We start from the raw sequence: 22195 nt of genomic DNA, 5'->3' as shown, positions 1-22195 counted from the left end.
ACACTTTTCCAACACTTGTGGCCTAAATTAAGTAATAAATTAAGCCTTTTTTATGTCTTATATGTATTACTATGCAGTATTGATCTTATGATCTATTATTAGCTGTGGCTATCAATAAAGATATCACTAAGCGTAATTTACAATTGGTGAACAATGTTAACACGGCAACTAATCTTGGCGCTATCTTCACCGCGACAACTAAATTGACCAATTTTTTGGCGGAACAACTCCATGATGCACTCCCTTTTCGACGCCCGCCTCATCAATAACACATCTCTACTTTTGTGACCCTTCGACGTGAACGAAATCAAAATATGAGACGTGACACGGACTACACCGGATTTAAATCAGAGCGCCATTATTTTTAGAAGGACTGCTATGAGCTACCAGCAGCTGTCAAACACTAATGCTCGATTTTAATGCCCTATGTGAAGTGACAGCGTCGACAGGAAATGCTAACAACAAGGAATGCTAACAACACGGCTAATGTTCATTGCTGTGTCCGCCAAGTTGACCAGTTTCTACAGAAAAACTTAGGCCCGTGATTCCATCGAAGGAAGCCCACTTCTGACTTAAATAAATTACCCAGGATTTGATGAAGTATTTCCTTGTAGTAGTCATGTTGTAGTGGATGGAGGATACCACTGTAATCTACAGTAGAACACACGCAAGGCGACTATATTGGGTGAAAGGAGTGTAGAATAGACTTTAGGGCTGGTAGTTAAAAGGTCCATTTAAAAGGTCGTAAACAGTTGTGTTTATGCCCAAACTATGAAAAATACTAAGTGTCTTAATAAGAATCCTACGAGCCACCATAAACAAGGGACGACTGTAAAAAACGGATTATTAAAAAAAAAAGAAATTAAATTTAAGAAATTTTAATAAATAAACGAGGGATGACTGCTAGAAAAGGTGGACTATAAAAAAATAAAATTGGTTTTAAAAAATGAAATAAAATAAATAAATAAATTAACGTGGGATGCTCTAAAAAATGATGCACTATAAAAAAAAGTAACATTTAATTTAAAAAAATACAATCAAATAAATAATAAAAATAAAGGCAGAATGCTCTAAAAAATTGTGTACTATAAATTTTTTTATTAAATTAAAAAAATATAAATGAATGATTAAACGAGGGACAACTGCATAAAATGGTAGATGACAAAAATAATTTAATTTAATTTAATTAAAAAAAACATTTAAAAATGAACGTGGGATGCTCTAAAAAGAAATGGTTGACTGTAAAAAAATTAAATGCATTTTTTTTTTAATTAAAATGAATAAATAAATAAACGTGAGATGCTCTAAAAATGGTGGACTGTAAAAAAAAAAGAAAATAATTTTTTTTTTATTCAAATAAATAAATAAACGAGGGACGACGCAAAAAACTTATATTATATTAAAATTATATTATATTAAATTCAAACAAATTTAATGAAAAATAAATAAATGAGGGGCAAAAGTAAAAAAAATGGTAGACAATAAAACAATTACATTTAATAAAAACAATAAAATAAAAAAATGAACTCAGGATGCTCTAAAAAACGGTGGACTATAAAACAAATTCTATTAAATTACAAAAATAAATAGATAAATACAAAGATAAATAAAACATTTAACAGATAAATAATTAGACAATTAAACCCGGGGGCAGCCGTAAACAAATGGCGTCAGAGGGGAAACAAGCGACGTGACGTGAGAGCATATTTCCTTCTCTAGTGGTAACAACCATACAAACTCTTGACTTCTCTCCTTACTTCCCCAACATTTTTTGTGAGGAAGCCAACCATCTTTGACTTTTTTCAGGACACTCCAGATACGTCCATTTGACGTCCCAGTGGGCCCTGGTGCTGGTCAATGACTCGGTGGACATCTTCAGGGCTGAGAGTTCCTGCAGAGGTCAGTTCAGCTCACTTTCCACCCTGGACCAGTTGGAGGTCCGGGAGGGGGCCTTGGACTTGCTGCGTCAGGCTCGACTCCAGTCACCGGTCTGGATCAACAGTACCTCCCAAGAGGCCTCCAAGCCCGTGCCCCTCTCCAAGCAGTGTAAGTGAAGTGACTCGGTAGACCAGGGCTGTCCAAAGTGCGGCCCGGGGGCCATTTGCAGCTACATTTTTGACGGCATGCGACACATTTGTTTAAATTATCACCAAAAAAAACATAAAAAAGTAGAATCAAAGAGCAAACTGGTGTAATGTAAAAATAAAATGTTGTAATATTTACACTGATAAGACAAATCTGCTATGCAGGCCTTTTTTACTCTAAAAATGTAATTGCCAAAAAATAATAAAAACTTCTAATCAACAAATAGATCTAGGGATTGAAGTGTTGAATATAAAAATAATATAAATCGATATGTGACTTATTTTGAACACTTTTTTTGAGTGGCGACCTTTTGGATCCCCAAAACCTTTGGTCTGATTTGTATTTGTTTTTAACTGTCATTGTTTAAAAAAAAAAAAATTAATCAAAATCAATGTTGTTCTGATGTATTTACCTATTTAAGGCTCCAAATACTTAAGTTAAAGTTAAAGTTAAAGTACCAATGATTGTCACACACGTGTGGCGAAATTATTCTCTGCATTTGACTCATCACCCTTGATCACCCCCTGGTAGGTGAGGGGAGCAGTTGGCAGCAGCGGTGGCCGCGCCCGGGAATCATTTTTGGTGATTTAACCCCCAATTCCAACCCTTGATGCTGAGTGCCAAGCAGGGAGGTAATGGGTCCCATTTTTATAGTCTTTGGTATGACTCGGCCGGGGTTTGAACTCACAACCTACCGATCTCAGGGCGGACACTCTAACCACTACTTCACATCGAATATTCCACTTTGAACATATTTTTGGAAGAAAATATTGCATGTTTTGTGTTTGCTATAAAAAACAACAACTAAGTTTTCTATGACAAAAAGGGCATAAAACAAACAAAAAAACATTTTCAAAAATATAAAAAAATTATAATCGACGGATCGATCCGAAGTTAATTTAGAGATTTAGTGTTGAAAATAAAAATAATATACATTTATATTCTTCCTTATTTTTTAACACTTTTATGAGTGGGCACTTTTGGAGCCCCAAGACCTTTAGTCAGATTTTTTTCGTCAATGTTCAAAAAATAATAATGAATCAAAATCAATGTTGTTATGAATTATTGACATCTTTAAGGCTCCAAATACTTCACATCAAATATTCCACTTTGAACAACAACAAAAAAAGTTTTCTATGACAAAAAGGGCATTAAACAAACAAAAATAAACATTAAAAAAATTATAAAAACTAATAATCAACAGATAGATCTGAAGTTGATATCTAAGTGTTGAAAGTAAAAAAATAAAAATATTGTATGACTTATTTTTAACACTTTTCTGTGTGGGGTCTTGATGGGTTCCTAAGAATTTTAGTGGGTTTTTTTAGGTTTTTTTTTAGAAACAGTCTTTTCACAGGGGTGTCCAAAGTGTGGCCCGGGGGTCATTTGCAGCTGGCAGCTAATGTTATAACGGCCTGTGGCACATTCTAAAAATACTCTTAAAGAAAAAACAAATACAAAGAAACATAAAAAAAATATTGGTATTAAAAAAGATCAAACAGATGTAAGACAAAACAAATGTAAGGAGAAAACGTTGCAATGTTGACTCTAATGCCATGCAGGCTGTTTTTTTTTTTAATTTTAACTGTCATTGCTCAAAAAATAATAATGAATCAAAACAAATGCTGTTATGAATGATTGACCTATTTAATATTTAATATTCCACTTTTGAATATTTTTTGCAGATGAAATTGCATATGTTGTGTGTTTGCCATAAAAAAAAAAGTTTTCTCGCACAAAAATAGCATGAATCTAAAAAAAAAAACATAAAAACAAATTAAACCTTCTAGTCGACAGATAAGTCTGAAGTTGTAAACGGTGCAAGTAAAACAAAGAATAACTTATTTTTAACACTTGTATGAGTGGGGCCTTATGGGATCCCAAGAATTTTAATTTGATTTTTTTTAGAAAGTCATTGCTCAAAAAAAAAAAAAAAAAAAAAAAAAAAATCAATGTTGTAATGAATTATTGACCTATTCAAGGCTCCAATTACATCACATCAAAAATGAAAATGTTCTTGTTTACATATTGTTTATTTTTTGTGCTTTCTTTTAAAAACAGAAAGGGCATAAAACAATAATAAAAACTCATAATCCACAGATGGATTTGAAGTTGTTCTAGAAACTTAAGTGATCAAAGGGACAAGTGATAGAAAATGGATGGCTGGATGGAAAGTAAAAAAAGAAAAACAAATGTATGAATTATTTTTAACACTTTTAATTTTAGTGGGATTTTTTTTTTTTGAAAGAGTCATTGTCAAAAAATGTTTTTATTACATAAAATAAGAAGACAAAATTAAACTTAATGTCAACGGGTAGATCTAAAGTGTATCTATAGATATTTAAGTAGAAAAAAAATAACATATGACTAATTTTTAACATTTTAACGAGTGAGACCCTTCTGGGTCCCTGGGGCCTTTAACGTTCGAGGGGAGCCCCAGGGTTATATTATATGCTCCGATCTTCCCAATATTTTTGATGATGGATCCCGATAATGGGTGGGTTGCAACTGCATCGGTGAAAAAAGCGCCTTCTTGTGTCGGAATACTATAACTAGGGATGTCCAATAATGGCTTTTTGCCGATATCCGATATTTCGATATTGTCCAACTCTTTAATTACCAATACCGATATCAACCGATACCGATATCAACCGATATATGCAGTCGTGGAATTAACACATTATTATGCCTAATTTGGACAACCAGGTATGGTGAAGATAAGGTACTTTTTAAAAAAATTAATAAAATATGATAAATAAATTAAAAACATTTTCTTGAATAAAAAAGAAAGTAAAACAATATAAAAACAGTTACATAGAAACTAGTAATTAATGAAAAGGAGTAAAATTAACTGTTTAGTACTATTAGTGGACCAGCAGCACGCACAATCATGTGTGCTTACGGACTGTATCCCTTGCAGACGGTATTGATATATATTGATATATAATGTAGGAACCAGAATATTAATAACAGAAAGAAACAACCCTTTTGTGTGAATGAGTGTTAATGGGGGAGGGAGGTTTTTTGGGTTGGTGCACTAATTGTAAGTGTATCTTGTGTGTTTTATGTTGATTTAATAAAAAAAAACAAAAAACAAAACGATACCGATAATAAAAAAACGATACCGATAATTTCCGATATTACATTTTAACGCATTTATCGGCCGATAATATCGGCCTGCTGATATTATCAGACATCTCTAATTATAACAGTCAAAGGTTCCTTCGACATGCTCCGATTGTCCGGAGATTTGTTATGGTAGGTCGGGTGTGGGTGGGATGCAACTGCATGATTACAGTCACGCCTTTATCGCCCTCCTGTGGTGAAATAATTTAACTTTCATAACTTCTGTCCACATGCTCCAATCTTCCTGAGATTTTTTCATGATGGGAGGGAGTGTTGGGTGGGACGCAACTACATAACTACTTTATCGCCCCCTTGTGGTGCAAACATATAACTGTCATAACTTCCTTACACATGCTCTAATCTTCCTGAAGGTTTTGATGGCGGGTCATGGTGCCCGGTGGGACTTGACCGCGAGCGTTGTGCATGCCGTCGGACTCGCGTCCACCCCGCGGTGCAAGGGGGGCGAGGGCCCGTTCAACGCTGCTTTCAGCTTTAATATTATATATTGTATTGTATTTGAAAATTAAAACTATCAAAATGGCCCCTCAGGGGAATAAGTTTGCCATACTTGCCAACCCTCCCGGATTTTCCGGGAGACTCCCGAAATTCAGCGCCTCTCCCGAAAACCTCCCGGGACAAATTTTCTCCCGAAAATCTCCCAAAATTCAGGCGGACCTGAGTGACGTGTCAACAGCCTGTTTTCACGTCCGCTTTCCCACAATATAAACAGCGTGCCTGCTCAATCACGTTATAACTGTAGAATGATCGAGGGCGAGTTCTTGGTTTCTTATGTGGGTTTATTGTTAGCCGGTTTCATTAACGTCCTCCCAGCGCGGTAACAACACACAACAGCAGTCACATTTTCATCTATTGTAAAGCAGTTCGTCTGCCGTAAACAGCAATGTTGTGACACTCTTAAACAGGACAATACTGCCATCTACTGTACATGCATATGTGACAATAACATCTAGGGCTTTTAGAGAGTGCAGTGCACAACTGCGCACACAACAAGGAGATGAAGCAGAATGCATCATCAGAGAGGGTGTTCAGCCTGGTTAGAAAAATAGTGACAGAGAATAGAACAAGGATGGACAATTCAACCCTTAACTCAACAATGAGTAGATGAGTGTTATGTGTGTGTATATGTGTAAATAAATGAACACTGAAATTCAAGCATTTCTCTTTTTTATATATATATATATATATACATATACATGTATGTATATATATATATATACATATATATATATATATATACATATATACATATATATACATACATATATATATATATATACATATATATACATATATATACATACATATATATATATATATACATATATATACATATATACATACATATATATATATATATATATATATATACATATATACATATATATATACATATATATATATACACATATATATATACATATATATACATATATATATATATATATATATATACATATATATACATATATATATATATATACATACATATACATATATATATATATATATATATATATATATATATATATATATATATATATATATATATATATATATATAGCTAGAATTCACTGAAAGTCAAGTATTTCGTATATATATGAAATACTTGACTTGGTGAATTCTAGCTGTAAATATACTCCTCCCCTCTTAACCACGCCCCCAACCACCCCCACCTCCCGAAATCGGAGGTCTCAAGGTTGGCAAGTATGAAGTTTGGACACTTGGGCAGCCATTTCACACCTCAACCATATTTGTTATTTTGTAGACGTACAGTTCTCGGCTCTGAACTTCCCCAAAGCGTCCAGAGAGGGTTTCGCCCGCGTCAACAGGTCATTCCCCGCATTATCCTCCATCAGCGTGTGCGTTCGTGTTCAGTGGGACCCGGACTGGAACGAAGTGTCCACCATCTTCTCCTACGCGGCGCCTGTCTTCACCAACGAGTTCCAGCTGCGGGGCCAGCGGGACACGCAGGGTCGGATCGTGCTGGCCCTCATCGTCCACGGGAAGCATCTCCCTTACAAGGCGTCCTTCGCCAACGACGGGGCGTGGCACCACGTCTGCGTCACCTGGAGCAGCAGCCTGTGGGCCATCTACGTGGACGGGGAGCGAAAGGACTTGGGCTCAGGCGCGGACACTTCCAGGGATATCCACGCTGACGGGATCCTCATCCTGGGTCAGGACCAGGACTCGTTTGGAGGGAATTTCACCGAGCCCTTTTTTGGGAATATCACCGATTTGAATGTTTGGAATAGTTCTCTGGAAAGCCGCCATGTTCGCGCTCTGAGTGGATGCTCGGTCTTGAGTCAGGCCATGCTCTTCAGCTGGGGCCTTGATCACGTGATCAGCCACCCGTCGGTCAAGGAAGTCCAGGCGCTGCTGTTTTGCCCAGGTAAGTCCACTTTTATTTCTCTTTTCATGGGTGTACTTTTGTGAGAATATACTTAGTATACAAAGTATGTACTAGGAAACCTTTTCATATGTCTAATTCTGAGTTGGTTATTTTCTGGTTATTAAAAATCCCAAGGGGACTGCTGACATACAGTTTGCCTGTATCTGTCATGACCTGTGACCCCAGGTTGTCCAGTGTTTAGTGTTTAGTGTTTATTTCTGTTTTGTGGTTAGTTCAGTTCATTCCTTGATATTCACACTTGCATTGTATTGACAGTTTGTTTAAGAAACATATTATGAATTATTTATTATTAAATGTAGTTCGATTATTTTCACTTGTAATTAATACAATTTATTGTTATTTAAGATGTATTTGATCGTATTGTATTTTAATTTAATTTAATACGTTTATATTCATTTTGTATCTATTTAATATTTTATTTTTTAAATAGGATTAAAATCAAGATTAAGGTGACTAATTCAGTGTTAATATTTGAGTGGTCGCCGGGCCCCTCTGTTGTAGAAATGTTGGGCCCCCAGGTCAAAAAGGTTAAGAAACCCTGCTCTAAATAGAGGTTATTAAAAATCTGAAAATTATCAAATGTAGATTGATTTTTGTATTTAATTTATTTATTTTATTGTTATTTAATTGACTTATAGGATTTTATTTTATTGTCATGTTATTTAATATATTTCTATTTATTTTTTATCTATTTAATATTTTATTTTTGAATTGGATTAAAATCAATATTAAGGTGATTAATTCAGTGTTAACATTTGAGTGGTCCCCGGGCCCTCTGTTGTGGAAACTTTGGGCCCCGAGATCAAAAAGGTTAAGAAACCCTACTCTCTAAATTGAGGTTATTTTCTTGTTATTAAAAATCTGACAATTATTAAATTTAGTTAGATTTCTTTACTAATTTGATTAATTGTATTGTTATTTCATTGATTTATTTGATCGTATTTCATTGTAATTCAATTTAATATATTTCTATTTATTGTGTATCTATTTAATATTTTATGTATTAATAGGATTAAAATCAAGATTAAGGTGACTAATTCAGTGTCAATATTTGAGTGGTCGTAGATCAGTGATTCTCAAACTGTGGTACGGGCTCCATCTAGTGGTACACTTGATTCAAGTACAGTGTTTTATTTTCCTATATTCAAACACGGTGTTGCTGTTCAAACTGTGTGTACTGTTACAGTGGTCCAAAATATTAAATATACTTGTTAAATAAAACCTCTTAAGGTGTGCGCCTGTGCAATTACGCACTGCTCAAACGTCCTCTGCGCATAGCAATTATATGCCACGCACAAAATCAAATAAAAAAATAAGCGCATAACAATTTTCGACACACGGACACGACAGAGAAAACAGTTTTCGTCATCATTGTTCAAATATTGTAACGTCTGTCGAGACGCTTATCTCCATTCGGTGCCACACGCCCACACCATCAAAATGCCGAGGCAAAAATTTCCAGTTCAACACCGTATGAAAAAAATTAGTGATTTTTTTAGTTGTGATTTCCTTCTCTGCATGAAAGTTTAAAAGTAGCCTATATTATAGCAGTATGAAGAAGAATGTTTTAATGTAGACATGCAAGCCTTGAAAGAAAATTTTGAAAATCAAGACTACATTTCCTGCAAATGGGTGCATTTCTACCCTATATTTTAACTTTAGATTTATTCTCATATCAAACTCTTTTGGCTGTCTTTTTGACACTTACATCCGGCGCCCCCTTCCACACCCTGGATTATAAATACCGGTAATGTAAATAATTCAATGTGATTATATTGTGTGATGACTGTATTATGATGATAGTATATATCTGATAGTATATATCTGTATCATGAATTAATTTAAAGTTGAAAGTCGTTTAGTTTCAAGTTGAAAAACTTATTCGGGTGTTACCATTTAGTGGTCAATTGTACGGAATATGTACTTCACTGTGCAACCTACTAATAAAAGTCTCAATCAATCAATCTAAACACATAGAATCATCATACTGCTGTGATTATATGCATCAAGTGTTCATTCAAGGCTAAGGCAAAATATCGAGATATATATCGTGTATCGCAAATTGGCCTTAAAATATTGCAATATTAAAAAAAGGCCATATCGCCCAGCCCTAGTTTCAATGATGCCATTTCTGTTTGTCATGTATAATTTTGTCTATTTTGTGTTTATTCTTGAATAAACAGGTCAGTTTCTTGTTACCAACCATTGTGTATTATTCAAACTCCCATAATTCAGCTGGCTAGTTGTTATCAAGAGTACTAAAACCCTTTTCAACATGATTCTGACAACTAAATAGGCTAAATAACTTAAAACTTTAATACATGCTCGGATAGGCCAGTATCGGTCAGTATCGGTATCGGTCAGTATCGGTATCGGATCGGAAGTGCAAAAACAATATCGGTATCGGATCGGAAGTGCAAAAACCTGGATCGGGACATCCCTAATACTTAGGTCTACTACGCTACTGTATTTTAATGTTGCTCATTATGGTGGTACTTGGAGAGCCAAGTGTTTTCTAAGGTGGTACTTGGAGGAAAGAAGTTTGAGAACCACTGTGATAGATAATGGAAGGCTGTTCCACGGTCTTGCACACTACCTCCTGCCTCTGCATATTGGGCTCACACACATATATATATATATATATATATATATATATATATATATATATATATATATATATCCATCCATCCATCCATCCATCCATCCATCTTCTTCCGCTTATCCGAGGTCGGGTCGCGGGGGCAGCAGCCTAAGCAGGGAAGCCCAGACTTCCCTCTCCCCAGCCACTTCGTCCAGCTCCTCCCGGGGGATCCCGAGGCGTTCCCAGGCCAGCCGGGAGACATAGTCTTCCCAACGTGTCCTGGGTCTTCCTCGTGGCCTCCTACCGGTCGGACATGCCCTAAACACCTCCTTAGGGAGGCGCTCGGGTGGCATCCTGACCAGATGCCCGAACCACCTCATCTGGCTCCTCTCGATGTGGAGGAGCAGCGGCTTTACTTTAAGCTCCCCCCGGATGACAGAGCTTCTCACCCTATCTCTAAGGGAGAGCCCCGCCACCCGGCGGAGGAAACTCATTTCGGCCGCTTGTACCCGTGATCTTGTCCTTTCGGTCATAACCCAAAGCTCATGACCATAGGTGAGGATGGGAACGTAGATCGACCGGTAAATTGAGAGCTTTGCCTTCCGGCTCAGCTCCTTCTTCACCACAACGGATCGATACAGCGTCCGCATTACTGAAGACGCCGCACCGATCCGCCTGTCGATCTCACGATCCACTCTTCCCTCACTCGTGAACAAGACTCCGAGGTACTTGAACTCCTCCACTTGGGGCAAGATCTCCTCCCCAACCCGGAGATGGCACTCCACCCTTTTCCGGGCGAGAACCATGGACTCGGACTTGGAGGTGCTGATTCTCATCCCAGTCGCTTCACACTCGGCTGCGAACCGATCCAGTGAGAGCTGAAGATCCTGGCCAGATGAAGCCATCAGGACCAAATCATCTGCAAAAAGCAGAGACCTAATCCTGCAGCCACCAAACCGGACCCCCTCAACGCCTTGACTGCGCCTAGGAATTCTGTCCATAAAAGTTATGAACAGAATCGGTGACAAAGGGCAGCCTTGGCGGAGTCCAACCCTCACCGGAAACGTGTCCGACTTACTGCCGGCAATGCGAACCAAGCTCTGACACTGATCATACAGGGAGCGGACCGCCACAATCAGACAGTCCGAAACCCCATACTCTCTGAGCACTCCCCACAGGACTTCCCGAGGGACACGGTCGAATGCCTTCTCCAAGTCCACAAAGCACATGTAGACTGGTTGGGCAAACTCCCATGCACCCTCAAGGACCCTGCCGAGAGTATAGAGCTGGTCCACAGTTCCACGACCAGGACGAAAACCACACTGTTCCTCCTGAATCCGAGGTTCGACTATCCGGCGTAGCCTCCTCTCCAGTACACCTGAATAGACCTTACCGGGAAGGCTGAGGAGTGTGATCCCACGATAGTTAGAACACACCCTCCGGTTCCCCTTTTTAAAGAGTGGAACCACCACCCCGGTCTGCCAATCCAGAGGTACTGCCCCCGATGTCCACGCAATGCTGCAGAGTCTTGTCAACCAAGACAGCCCTACAGCATCCAGAGCCTTAAGGAACTCCGGGCGGATCTCATCCACCCCCGGGGCCTTTCCACCGAGGAGCTTTTTAACTACCTCAGCAACCTCAGCCCCAGAAATAGGAGAGCCCACCACAGATTCCCCAGGCACTGCTTCCTCATAGGAAGACGTGTTGGTGGGATTGAGGAGGTCTTCGAAGTATTCCCTCCACCGATCCACAACTTCCGCAGTCGAGGTCAGCAGAACACCATCCGCACCATACACGGTGTTGGTAGTGCACTGCTTCCCCTTCCTGAGGCGGCGGATGGTGGTCCAGAATCGCTTCGAAGCCGTCCGGAAGTCGTTTTCCATGGCTTCCCCGAACTCCTCCCATGTCCGAGTTTTTGCCTCCGCGACCGCTGAAGCCGCACACCGCTTGGCCTGTCGGTACCTGTCCGCTGCCTCAGGAGTCCCATGAGCCAAAAGAACCTGATAGGACTCCTTCTTCAGCTTGACGGCATCCCTCACCGCCGGTGTCCACCAACGGGTTCTAGGATTACCGCCATGACAGGCACCAACTACCTTGCGGTCACAGCTCCAATCAGCCGCCTCGACAATAGAGGTGCGGAACATGGTCCACTCGGACTCAATGTCCAGCACCTCCCTCGTGACATGTTCAAAGTTCTTCCGGAGGTGGGAATTGAAACTCTCTCTGACAGGAGACTCTGCCAGACGTTCCCAGCAAACCCTCACAATGCGTTTGGGCCTGCCAGGTCTGTCCGGCATCCTCCCCCACCATCGCAGCCAACTCACCACCAGGTGGTGATCGGTAGAAAGCTCCGCCCCTCTCTTCACCCGAGTGTCCAAAACATGAGGCCGCAAATCCGATGACAGAACTACAAAGTCGATCATAGAACTGCGGCCTAGGGTGTCCTGGTGCCAAGTGCACATATGGACACCCTTCTGCTTGAACATGGTGTTCGTTATGGACAATCCGTGACGGGCACAAAAGTCCAATAACAAAACACCACTTGGGTTCAGATCCGGGCGGCCATTCTTCCCAATCACGCCTCTCCAGGTTTCACTGTCGTTGCCAATATGAGCGTTGAAGTCCCCCAGTAGAACGAGGGAATCACCCGGGGGAGCACTCTCAAGTACTCCCTCGAGTGAATCCAAAAAGGGTGGGTACTCTGAGCTGCTGTTTGGCACGTAAGCGCAAACAACAGTCAGGACCTGTCCCCCCACCCGAAGGCGGAGGGAAGCTACCCTCTCGTCCACCGGGTTGAACTCCAACATGCAGGCTCTGAGCCGGGGGGCAACAAGAATTGCCACCCCAGCCCGTCACCTCTCACTGCTGGCAACGCCAGAGTGGAAGAGAGTCCAGCCCCTCTCGAGAGAACTGGTTCCAGAGCCCTTGCTGTGCGTCGAGGTGAGTCCGACTATATCCAACCGGAACTTCTCTACCTCGCGCACTAGCTCAGGCTCCTTCCCCCCCAGCGAGGTGACGTTCCACGTCCCAAGAGCTAGCTTCTGTAGCCGAGGATCGGACCGCCAAGTGCCCTGCCTTCGGCTACCGCCCAGCTCACATTGCACCCGACCTCTATGGCCCCTGCTATGGGTGGTGAGCCCATTGGAGGGGGGACCCACGTTGCCTCTTCGGGCTGTGCCCGGCCGGGCCCCATGGGGACAGGCCCGGCCACCAGGCGCTCGCCATCGTGCCCCAACTCCGGGCCTGGCTCCGGAGGGGGGCCCCGGTGACCCGCGTCCGGGCAAGGGAAATCTGAGTCTCGGTTCTTGCATTTCCATAGAAGTCTTCGACTATATATATATATATATAGTCGCGATCAAAAGTTTACATACACTTCTGAAGAACATAATGCCATGACTGTCTTGAGTTTCCAATACTTTCTACAACTCTTATTTTTTTGTGATTGAGTGATTGGAGCACATACTTGTTGGTCACAAAAAACATTCACGAGGTTTGATTCTTTTATGAATTTATTATGAGTCTACTGAAAATGTGACCAAATCTGCTGAGTCAAAAGTATACATACAGCAATGTTAATATTTGGTTACATCTACCTTGGCAAGTTTCACTGCAATAAGGCACTTTTGGTAGCCATCCACAAGCTTCTGGCAAGCTTCTAGTTGAATTTTTGAACACTCCTCTTGACAAAATTGGTGCAGTTCAGCTAAATGTGTTGGTTTTCTGACATGGACTTGTTTCTTCAGCATTGTCCACACGTTTAAGTCAGGACTTTGGGAAAGCGATTCTAAAACCTTCATTCTAGCCTGATTTAGCCATTCCTTTACCACTTTTGACGTGTGTTTGGGGTCATTGTCCTGTTGGAACACCCAACTGCGCCCAAGACCTATCCTCCGGGCTGATGATTTTAGGTTGTCCTGAAGAATTTGGAGGTAATCCTCCTTTTTCATTGTCCCATTTAAAGCACCAGTTCCATTGGCAGCAAAACAGGCCCAGAGCATAATACTACCACCACCATGCTTGACGGTAGGCCTGGTGTTCCTCGGATTAAAGGCCTCACCTTTTCTCCTCCGAACATATTGCTGGGTATTGTGGTCAAACAGCTAAATTTTTGTTTTATCTGACCATAGAACTTTCCTTTAGAAGGTCTTATTTTTGTCCATGTGATGTCAGATGAAACAAAAATATAGCTGTTTGGCCATAATACCCGGCAATATGTTTGGAGGAGAAAAGGTGAGGCCTTTAATCCCAGGAACACCATTCCCACCGTCAAGCATGGTGGTGGTAGTATTATGCTCTGGGCCTGTTTTGCTGCCAATGGGACTGGTGCTTTAAAATGGTAAATTTTGCCCAGGGGCCGTATAGCTCGGTTGGTAGAGTGGCCGTGCCGTTCCAGGTTCGATCCCCGCTTCCGCCATCCTGGTCATTGCCGTTGTGTCCTTGAGCAAGACGCTTTACCCACCTGCTCCCAGTGCCACCCACACAGGTTTAAATGTAACTTAGATATTGGGTTTCACAATGTAAAGCGCTTTTAGTCCCTAGAGATAAAGCGCTATATAAATATAATTCACTTCACTTCACTTAAATGGGACAATGAAAAAGGAGGATTACCTCCAAATTCTTCAGGACAACCTAAAATCATCAGCCCGGAGGTTGGGTCTTGGGCACAGTTGGGTGTTCCAACAGGACAATGACCCCAAACACACATCAAAAGTGGTAAAGGAATGGCTAAATCGGGCTAGAATTAAGGTTTTAGAATGGCCTTCTTAAAGTCCTGACTTAAACGTGTGGACAATGCTGAAGAAACAAGTCCATGTCAGAAAACCAACACATTTAGCTGAACTGCACCAATTTTGTCAAGAGGAGTGGTCAAAAATTCAACCAGAAGCTTGTGAATGGCTACCAAAGGCGCCTTATTGCAGTGAATCTTGCCAAGGGACATGTAACCAAATATTAACATTGCTGTATGTATACTTTTGACCCAGCAGATTTGGTCACATTTTCAGTAGACCCATAATAAATTCATAAGAGAACCAAACTTTATGAATGTTTTTTGTGACCAACAAGTATGTGCTCCAATCACTCTATCACAAAAAAAATTGAGTTGTAGAAGTGATTTGAAACTCAAGACAGCCATGACGGTATGTTCTTTACTATATATATATATATATATGTGTGTGTATATATAGATATATGTGTGTGTATACATAGATATATATGTGTGTATATATATCTTTATATATATATTGTTGGGCATGACGTCACGCGAAACCCAGGTACCGTAACATGGCACTGTTGAATTTTACGTGAATCGGTGGGATTCGGTCGTCGCCAAAAAAGTACCGTTTTTTAGTACCCATCACTTTGCTTAACTGAGTCGCATGAAATCCAGTTTGTTACGACTTCCAGCAGCCTCGTTATTACAATTTGAAGTCTTGTTTTTGATATCATTCATTGGTGAATCACTCTTTTAACTACAGTATTGTCAATGTTGTACCCCCATTTATTGTGTTACTCTGTTCCTCGCCTCTCAATGGTGCATGTTGCCTGAGCAGCGAGGCATCAGCAGACGGAAGTGCAAGGCTGCAGAACGCTGCAGACCCAAGCGGACCAACAACTGCTGATGAGGCTGACCGACTGCTCGGAACCACTTCCCTTCATCTGCATGAGCAGCAAAGGTCAGTCCTGTTCTCATCTGATGATAACTCCACAGGTGAACTGGCTGAATATATATACATTTTTGTTTGTCTCTGCTCCCAGATTACACAACTAAAAAATTCTAAACTGCTTCTATATTTCTATGTACACAACAATTATATTGTTGACAAACGTGTTTAAATGTGTGTGACTCAGGGCTTCTCCTTTGCCCAGATAATCCATCCACCTCTCAGGTGTGCCATGTCAAGATGTCAAGATGCTAATTAGACAGCATGATTATTGCACAGGCGTGCCTTAGGTTGCGTTCCATTTACTTCGGAAGCTGGAAGCCAATTAAGAGATCAGAAATCGAGATTGGCCGCATCCACGAAAGCACCTTGCGCTTGCCTTGTCTGAATATCAACAACTTATGGGGAAATATGAACTCTTTCTGCAACCTTCAAACACAGACGCTATTGCTAGCGACATATACCACATGAAATACATGTACTTTACACTACAGTGATGTAAATATTAGGGATGTCCCGATACAACTTTTTCACTTCCGATACGATACCGATATTGTAGCCTTGAGTATTGGCCGATACCGATATCAATACGATACGATATAGGCACGAATCATACATATATTATTCCTTATTTTGTTGTGTGGAATGTTAGAAAAGGCTTGATAAAGTGATGTTACTGTTACTGATGTTGTAGTGTTAAAACAGAAAACAAGTCAGCAAGTGTAGGTATAGGAAAAACTGACCCATTTATTATCAACCAATTGGTTACATAAATTTTAACCTTCAACATAAGAGTGTTACCTCAACAAATCCAATAAAAACAAAATGTTATATTTAAAGTGCAAAATAACCACTAATACCAACATAATTATACAATTGAATCGAATAAATTAAAAATAAATTAGAAGACCCTGAAAAATAACCTAAATAAATCCAATTTAAAAAAAAAAACGTTTTAAAGTGCAAACAATTCAAGTTCACTTCAGTTATTTTTTTACTGTCAGCATATGTTGGAAAAAACTGTGGGCACGGACAAAAACAACACAATATTGTCCACTGTCCAACTGCTCTAAGTTAAGAGTTCACAGCTCCAGTTTCACTGACTGACTGTTCCCAAAACAATGTAGTAATTACTCTTAGTCTTCACTGAAGAATAGTGTAAACACAATAAAAATATCACTCTAATAACAGCTAGGAATAATGTAGCGAGGTTCGAGGTGCTCCATTAAGCGTTTAAACCCGACATTACTCACCACCGACAGGGGCTGGTCATCAAGCACAATAAACTGGGCTATCTTTTTTGTTATGGCCATTGCCTTTTTGCTGTCCCGTGGTAGTTTGTCACGTCTTGCAAAGCTTTCGGCCAGTGTGGGTTGCTGAAGCGAGCCAGAGGTTTGTTGCTTCGCCTTGCTGCTCTCACAAAAATCCTCATATTCTTTTTTGTGGTGTTTTTTCAAATGTGCGATGAGGTTGCTTGTATTAAACCTTCCCGGTTCTGTCGTGGACACTTGCGCCTGACAAATGTTGCATTTAGCGGCAACGTCTTTGTCCGAGTTTAGGTTAAAATACTTCCACACATCACTACACTTTGCTGCAAGCACACGCGTTGTCGTTGTTGTGATCACGTGGGCTGTGCATGCTGGATCAGAGACGCTCTTCTTCCGCGGCCGGCACCAACGTTAATTAAGGGGCATTGCCGCCACCTACTGTGTTGGAGTGTGATCAAACCAGAGTCACCTATTATAGACGTGCTGCAGCGGTAAATGGACAGCTTATATTTCGGAGCGCTTATATCGGAGTTTTTAGATTCAGTCCGATAAAATCCAATATTCACTTTTTTGGCTAATATCGGATTGATTTACGATATCAATATCGGACCGGGACATCCCTAGTAAATATATACAAACGCCCAACAATACATTGTATATGGCCAGTGATGGGCAGTAACAAGCTACATGTAGCTAAGCTACTTAGCTTAACTACATCTTCCATGAGCTTGGCGGTAGCCTAGCTACTTTTAGACCCATGTAGCGAGGTAGCTTACATCAAAGCTAAAAGCTACAAAGAGAGAAAATGGACTGTGAATCCAGGCCCCCCAAAAATATGGAGAAAATACAAGACCTGCATGACTGCGAACATTCATACATACGGAGAAAATCCATGATGATTGGTTGGTGTTCGTATGATGAGTTGGCTAAGATTAGGGACATTACGGACTGGCCAATCAGAGGCAAGATAAGGCGGGTCAACGAAACCAGGAAGCAAAATCATAACAGACACACACTCATGTCACATGACGATGAGGGAGTCGGAGACAGAGGGACGCTTCAAGCTGACCACTCAAAAAACGAAACATACAGATTAGATGTTTCCTTTAATGATGAAGATGACGTGCAGGAAACCACAATAATTTTTGTACTCGGCCATGTTTAGACAAATCTATGCGTTTAGAGAAAACAATGCCCAGAACCTTAGTTTTTAGTTGATTATTCTGTAAACCAAAATCATGACTGCTATCTTCATCTAAGACATCCAACACACATTTAGGAACACACATTAAGGTGAGATGAGTTCATGAAAAGTTTTACTGCACATGACCATTACCAACTGTTCCCAAACATCACATAAGTCATTGTTTTTTTGTCAAGATATAGATGGATGCTGTTTTTTACTGTACTTAGAGACAACGAATAACTATAATTATATAATAATTATAGGGGTGGGCCAAAGAAAAGGCAAACTAAATAAATACACACAGTGGGGTGTGGGGACCTCTAGAGGTAGTTTTAGGGTGAACCCAGCTAAATGACAGACAGTTAATAGTAATTTGTACACTCTCAGTTACATTAACATTGATATTATACATGTGGGGCCATAGATAGACATGCCGTTAAATGTAGCTTTAATGTAGCAAGCTACCTTTGCTGCGTAGCTTGCTACAGTTCTCCAGGGATAGCTTCCCCTGAGCTTAGCTACATTTAATCGAGAGTAACTTGTAGCCTAGTTTACTACATTTTCCAAGTAGCTTGCCCATCACTGAGAAGCGGATATCATTTTTTACATTCAGAGCAGCCATCTTCGAAAAGTACTTGGGGCTGGTGAGAATGCTCCGACTTTCCGAGTCGGAAATCTGACCTTGAGGGGCGATCCAGTTGAAATCCCGAGTGGGACCTCTGAAATTCCGAATTCCCAGTACAAATGGAATGCATTTTTACTGTATGGGGAGAGTGGCAGAAAACCTGTTAGTAGCTGCGTTTCCTTTACTCCTAGAAATGCGCAAAACCTAAATATTGCAATAAGAAACCGGTAATGGAAAAACCTCTCAAATATCGCCAAAATATCGTAAAAGCGTGATGGAAACACTTGTTTCCCATTTACAGGGCACCTAAACATCGAACTGGCGGTGCGCCTATGCAGGACAACTAGGGTCGCCTCGGTCTCACTTCCGATTGGTCGGCCGGGTGGAGCGAGGAGGCGCTGGGCCGTCTCGATAGAGGCCGACCCGTAGGCTTGAGAGACCCACATGCCCGAACAACGTCAGGGTGCCCTGGAATCCACAAATTTTCTGTGAATTCCTCATTCACAATTCTCCCCCAAAAACCCTTATTGTTGGCCGGTGCCGTACGTAAGCACGTTGCCTTTGAGCAATCACCCGCTGCCACGGCAATAGCAGTGGCTGCAATTGTAATCACAGCTCCAAAACTATGGAAACACAAACACGTTCAACTTCCTCAAAAACCTACAAATAAATGTACTTTGACGAGATTTTAGAAATTGGAAATTTGAAATTGAAACTGCAAAGGAAACGCAGCCAGTGTCAGGTGAGACCACCAATTGAGTGGTGGAATGTTGCTCCACTCTGCTCCAATGGCTTTGTCAATTTGCTGAATATTGGGCAGGAAGTGGAACACGCGGCGGTATGCGCCGATCCAAAGAATCCTCAACTTCCAGGAATTGAGTACAGATCTTTGCAATATGAAATAATGGCCGTGGGTCGATCAACCAATCAATCAATCACATTTGATTGGTATAGCCTGAAATCAAGAGTGCCTCAAAGGGCTTCACAAACTCACAAACATCCCCTGATCTAAACCCACATCCAGGCAAGGAAAACCTCCAAAAACCCCAGATGGGGAATCAATCAATCAATCAAAATTGATTTATATAGCAATATTTGGTTTAACAAATCATTTCATATTCTCTACTGCTCGCTACTATAGTATTACCATATCTGAGTTATTGTGCAGAAATGTGGGGAAATAACTACAAATGTGCACTACATTCTTTAACCATGTGACAAAAAAAAAAAATTAGACTAATACATAATGTTAAATGTAGAGAACATACAAACACTTTATTTATTGAGTCAAAAATATTAAAGTTCGATGATTTGGTAAAATTGCAAACAGCTAAAATTATGTGGAATTAAATGATGGAATGGATTAAGTAAAGAAGTTAAACACTGTACTGATATGATCTAGTTTAAGAGGTTGTTCAAATGAATAGTGCTTACAAAGTACAAAGAAGAAGAATTATGAGAAATACTATCAACCTTATTGGAAATAAGATTTTCTTCATCTCAGTATTTTAATAATGACTGAATTAATGAATTACATATTACAAAACTGTTGTATATACTAATTCACAGATATTTTATTATAAAAAGGTCAGTAAATGATGTATATATTTGTAAACGCTATGAAGTGGGAAAGGGGTAGGATTAAATAAGCTTTACTTCTTCCTACTCCTGTAAAGTGAAATGATATGAAACTGTGATGTATTATACTGTAAGTGTGTTCATGTTCCAAATAAACTAAAGAAATAAAGAAAGCACTAGTTTATTAGACAGACTTGCAAACTCTGTCGTGGTGTAGGCTACAAGATAACGTTAACGTTATCAGACACATACAAAAAGGCTCACGTTAACGTTACCGTTAGCCACTGACTATGCTTAGGACCAGGACTGCAGTAACATTACTGCAGTCCTGGTTGACATAAGAGGTAACGTTACTACAAGTGAGCAGATATGGAAATTAACCGGCAACAGTTAACGTTAGTTACTCACCGGCGTCACCGCCACTGTAGCTGGGACTGGGGCAGCTGGCAGAAGAAGAGGGGCGTTCTTCGTCGTCTCTGCTGCTGGTTCAACACGTGTCGATGACACGACACGCTTGTTGTGCTTCCCCCCCTTACACGAGAGCGAAGCCTGGCAATAATTGCATATTGCCCCTTCCTCGTTTTTTTGGGTGAAATGAAGCCATGCCTTAGAGCGCTTTTTCCAGGCCATTTTTTTCCTGCTTTCCCCATCTGCGCCTAATGACTGAGCTATGTGACGTCATTTCTTGTGATGTCCTACGGGGCATTTCTTGTCGGGGCGGGATTCGTTCCCAGGGATTCGAATAAAGAACCAACTATTTTTCTTTACTATTGTGGTCTCGATAAAGTGTATCGGTTCTCAAAAAGGAATTCGAGTCCGAGGACTCGGTTCTTTTCTTATCGAACAACCGAGAAAACCGGTTTCGAGCATCATCCCTATAGCCCTTAATCACAGGTGCCTCAAAGGGCTTCACAAACCACGACGACATCCTCAGATCTAAACCCACATCCAGGCAAGAAAAAACTCAACCCAATGGGAACAATGAGAAACCTTGGGAGGGACCGCATATGTGGGTACCACCTCCTGGTTAATAACGTGAAAGTCCAGTCCATAGGGAGGCTAGCAGAGGGATCCTCTTGCATGCAGACAAGTCGGCAGCGCCGAGACGTCACTGAGGAGTGGTTCACCCCTCGTACCGATTTCGAACACCTCGCACCTCCTCCCCGGAAACTGATCCGTGACCACCTGATAACCTCACCACGCAGGAGAGGTGGGGGCAGAGCAGAAAAGGGAAGCAGCAGGTCAACTGTCCTAAAAAGGGGTCTTATTTAAAGGCTAGAGTATCTAAATGGGTTTTAAGGGAACAAGACAAAACCTTGAGAAGGGATCGCAGATGTAGGGACCCCACTGACCGGCTGCAATGAATGTCAAGTGGGTACAGTTATTGAATTGTTAAATAATTGTTTTGTTAAATTATTACTTATTACTTGTCTATTATCTACTAAGTCTATTGGGAAACCATCCGATAGTCATAGGTGTATCTTGTTCAAAGCTCATCCAGTCACTTAGACATGTCTATAGCTGTGCATTGAGAACTGGTCCAAAGAGTGGTGCATGGGGCGGCATAGCGTAGTGGGTAGAGCAACCGTGCCAGAAACCTGAGGGTTGCAGGTTCGCTCCCCACCTCTTACCATCCAAAAATCGCTGCCGTT

The 22195-nt window shown here is 40.7% G+C and overlaps 1 protein-coding gene across 1 annotated transcript in view; it reads left to right on the top strand.

The window, feature by feature from the left end:
• Window positions 1-22195, top strand: part of adgrd2 (adhesion G protein-coupled receptor D2) — a 115424-nt gene that overhangs the window by 4460 nt on the left and 88769 nt on the right. Inside the window, exons 3-5 of the mRNA XM_061980572.1 lie at window positions 1807-2046; window positions 6998-7621; window positions 15776-15898. Of these exons, the coding sequence (XP_061836556.1) occupies window positions 1807-2046; window positions 6998-7621; window positions 15776-15898 (987 nt within the window). The remainder of the gene's footprint in view (window positions 1-1806; window positions 2047-6997; window positions 7622-15775; window positions 15899-22195) is intronic.

This window comes from Nerophis lumbriciformis, linkage group LG20 (genome assembly GCF_033978685.3).
Source record: "Nerophis lumbriciformis linkage group LG20, RoL_Nlum_v2.1, whole genome shotgun sequence".
Taxonomy (NCBI): domain Eukaryota; kingdom Metazoa; phylum Chordata; class Actinopteri; order Syngnathiformes; family Syngnathidae; genus Nerophis; species Nerophis lumbriciformis.
Note: the sequence above shows the minus strand (reverse complement) of the source record. Positions and strands in the feature narration are given on the sequence as shown.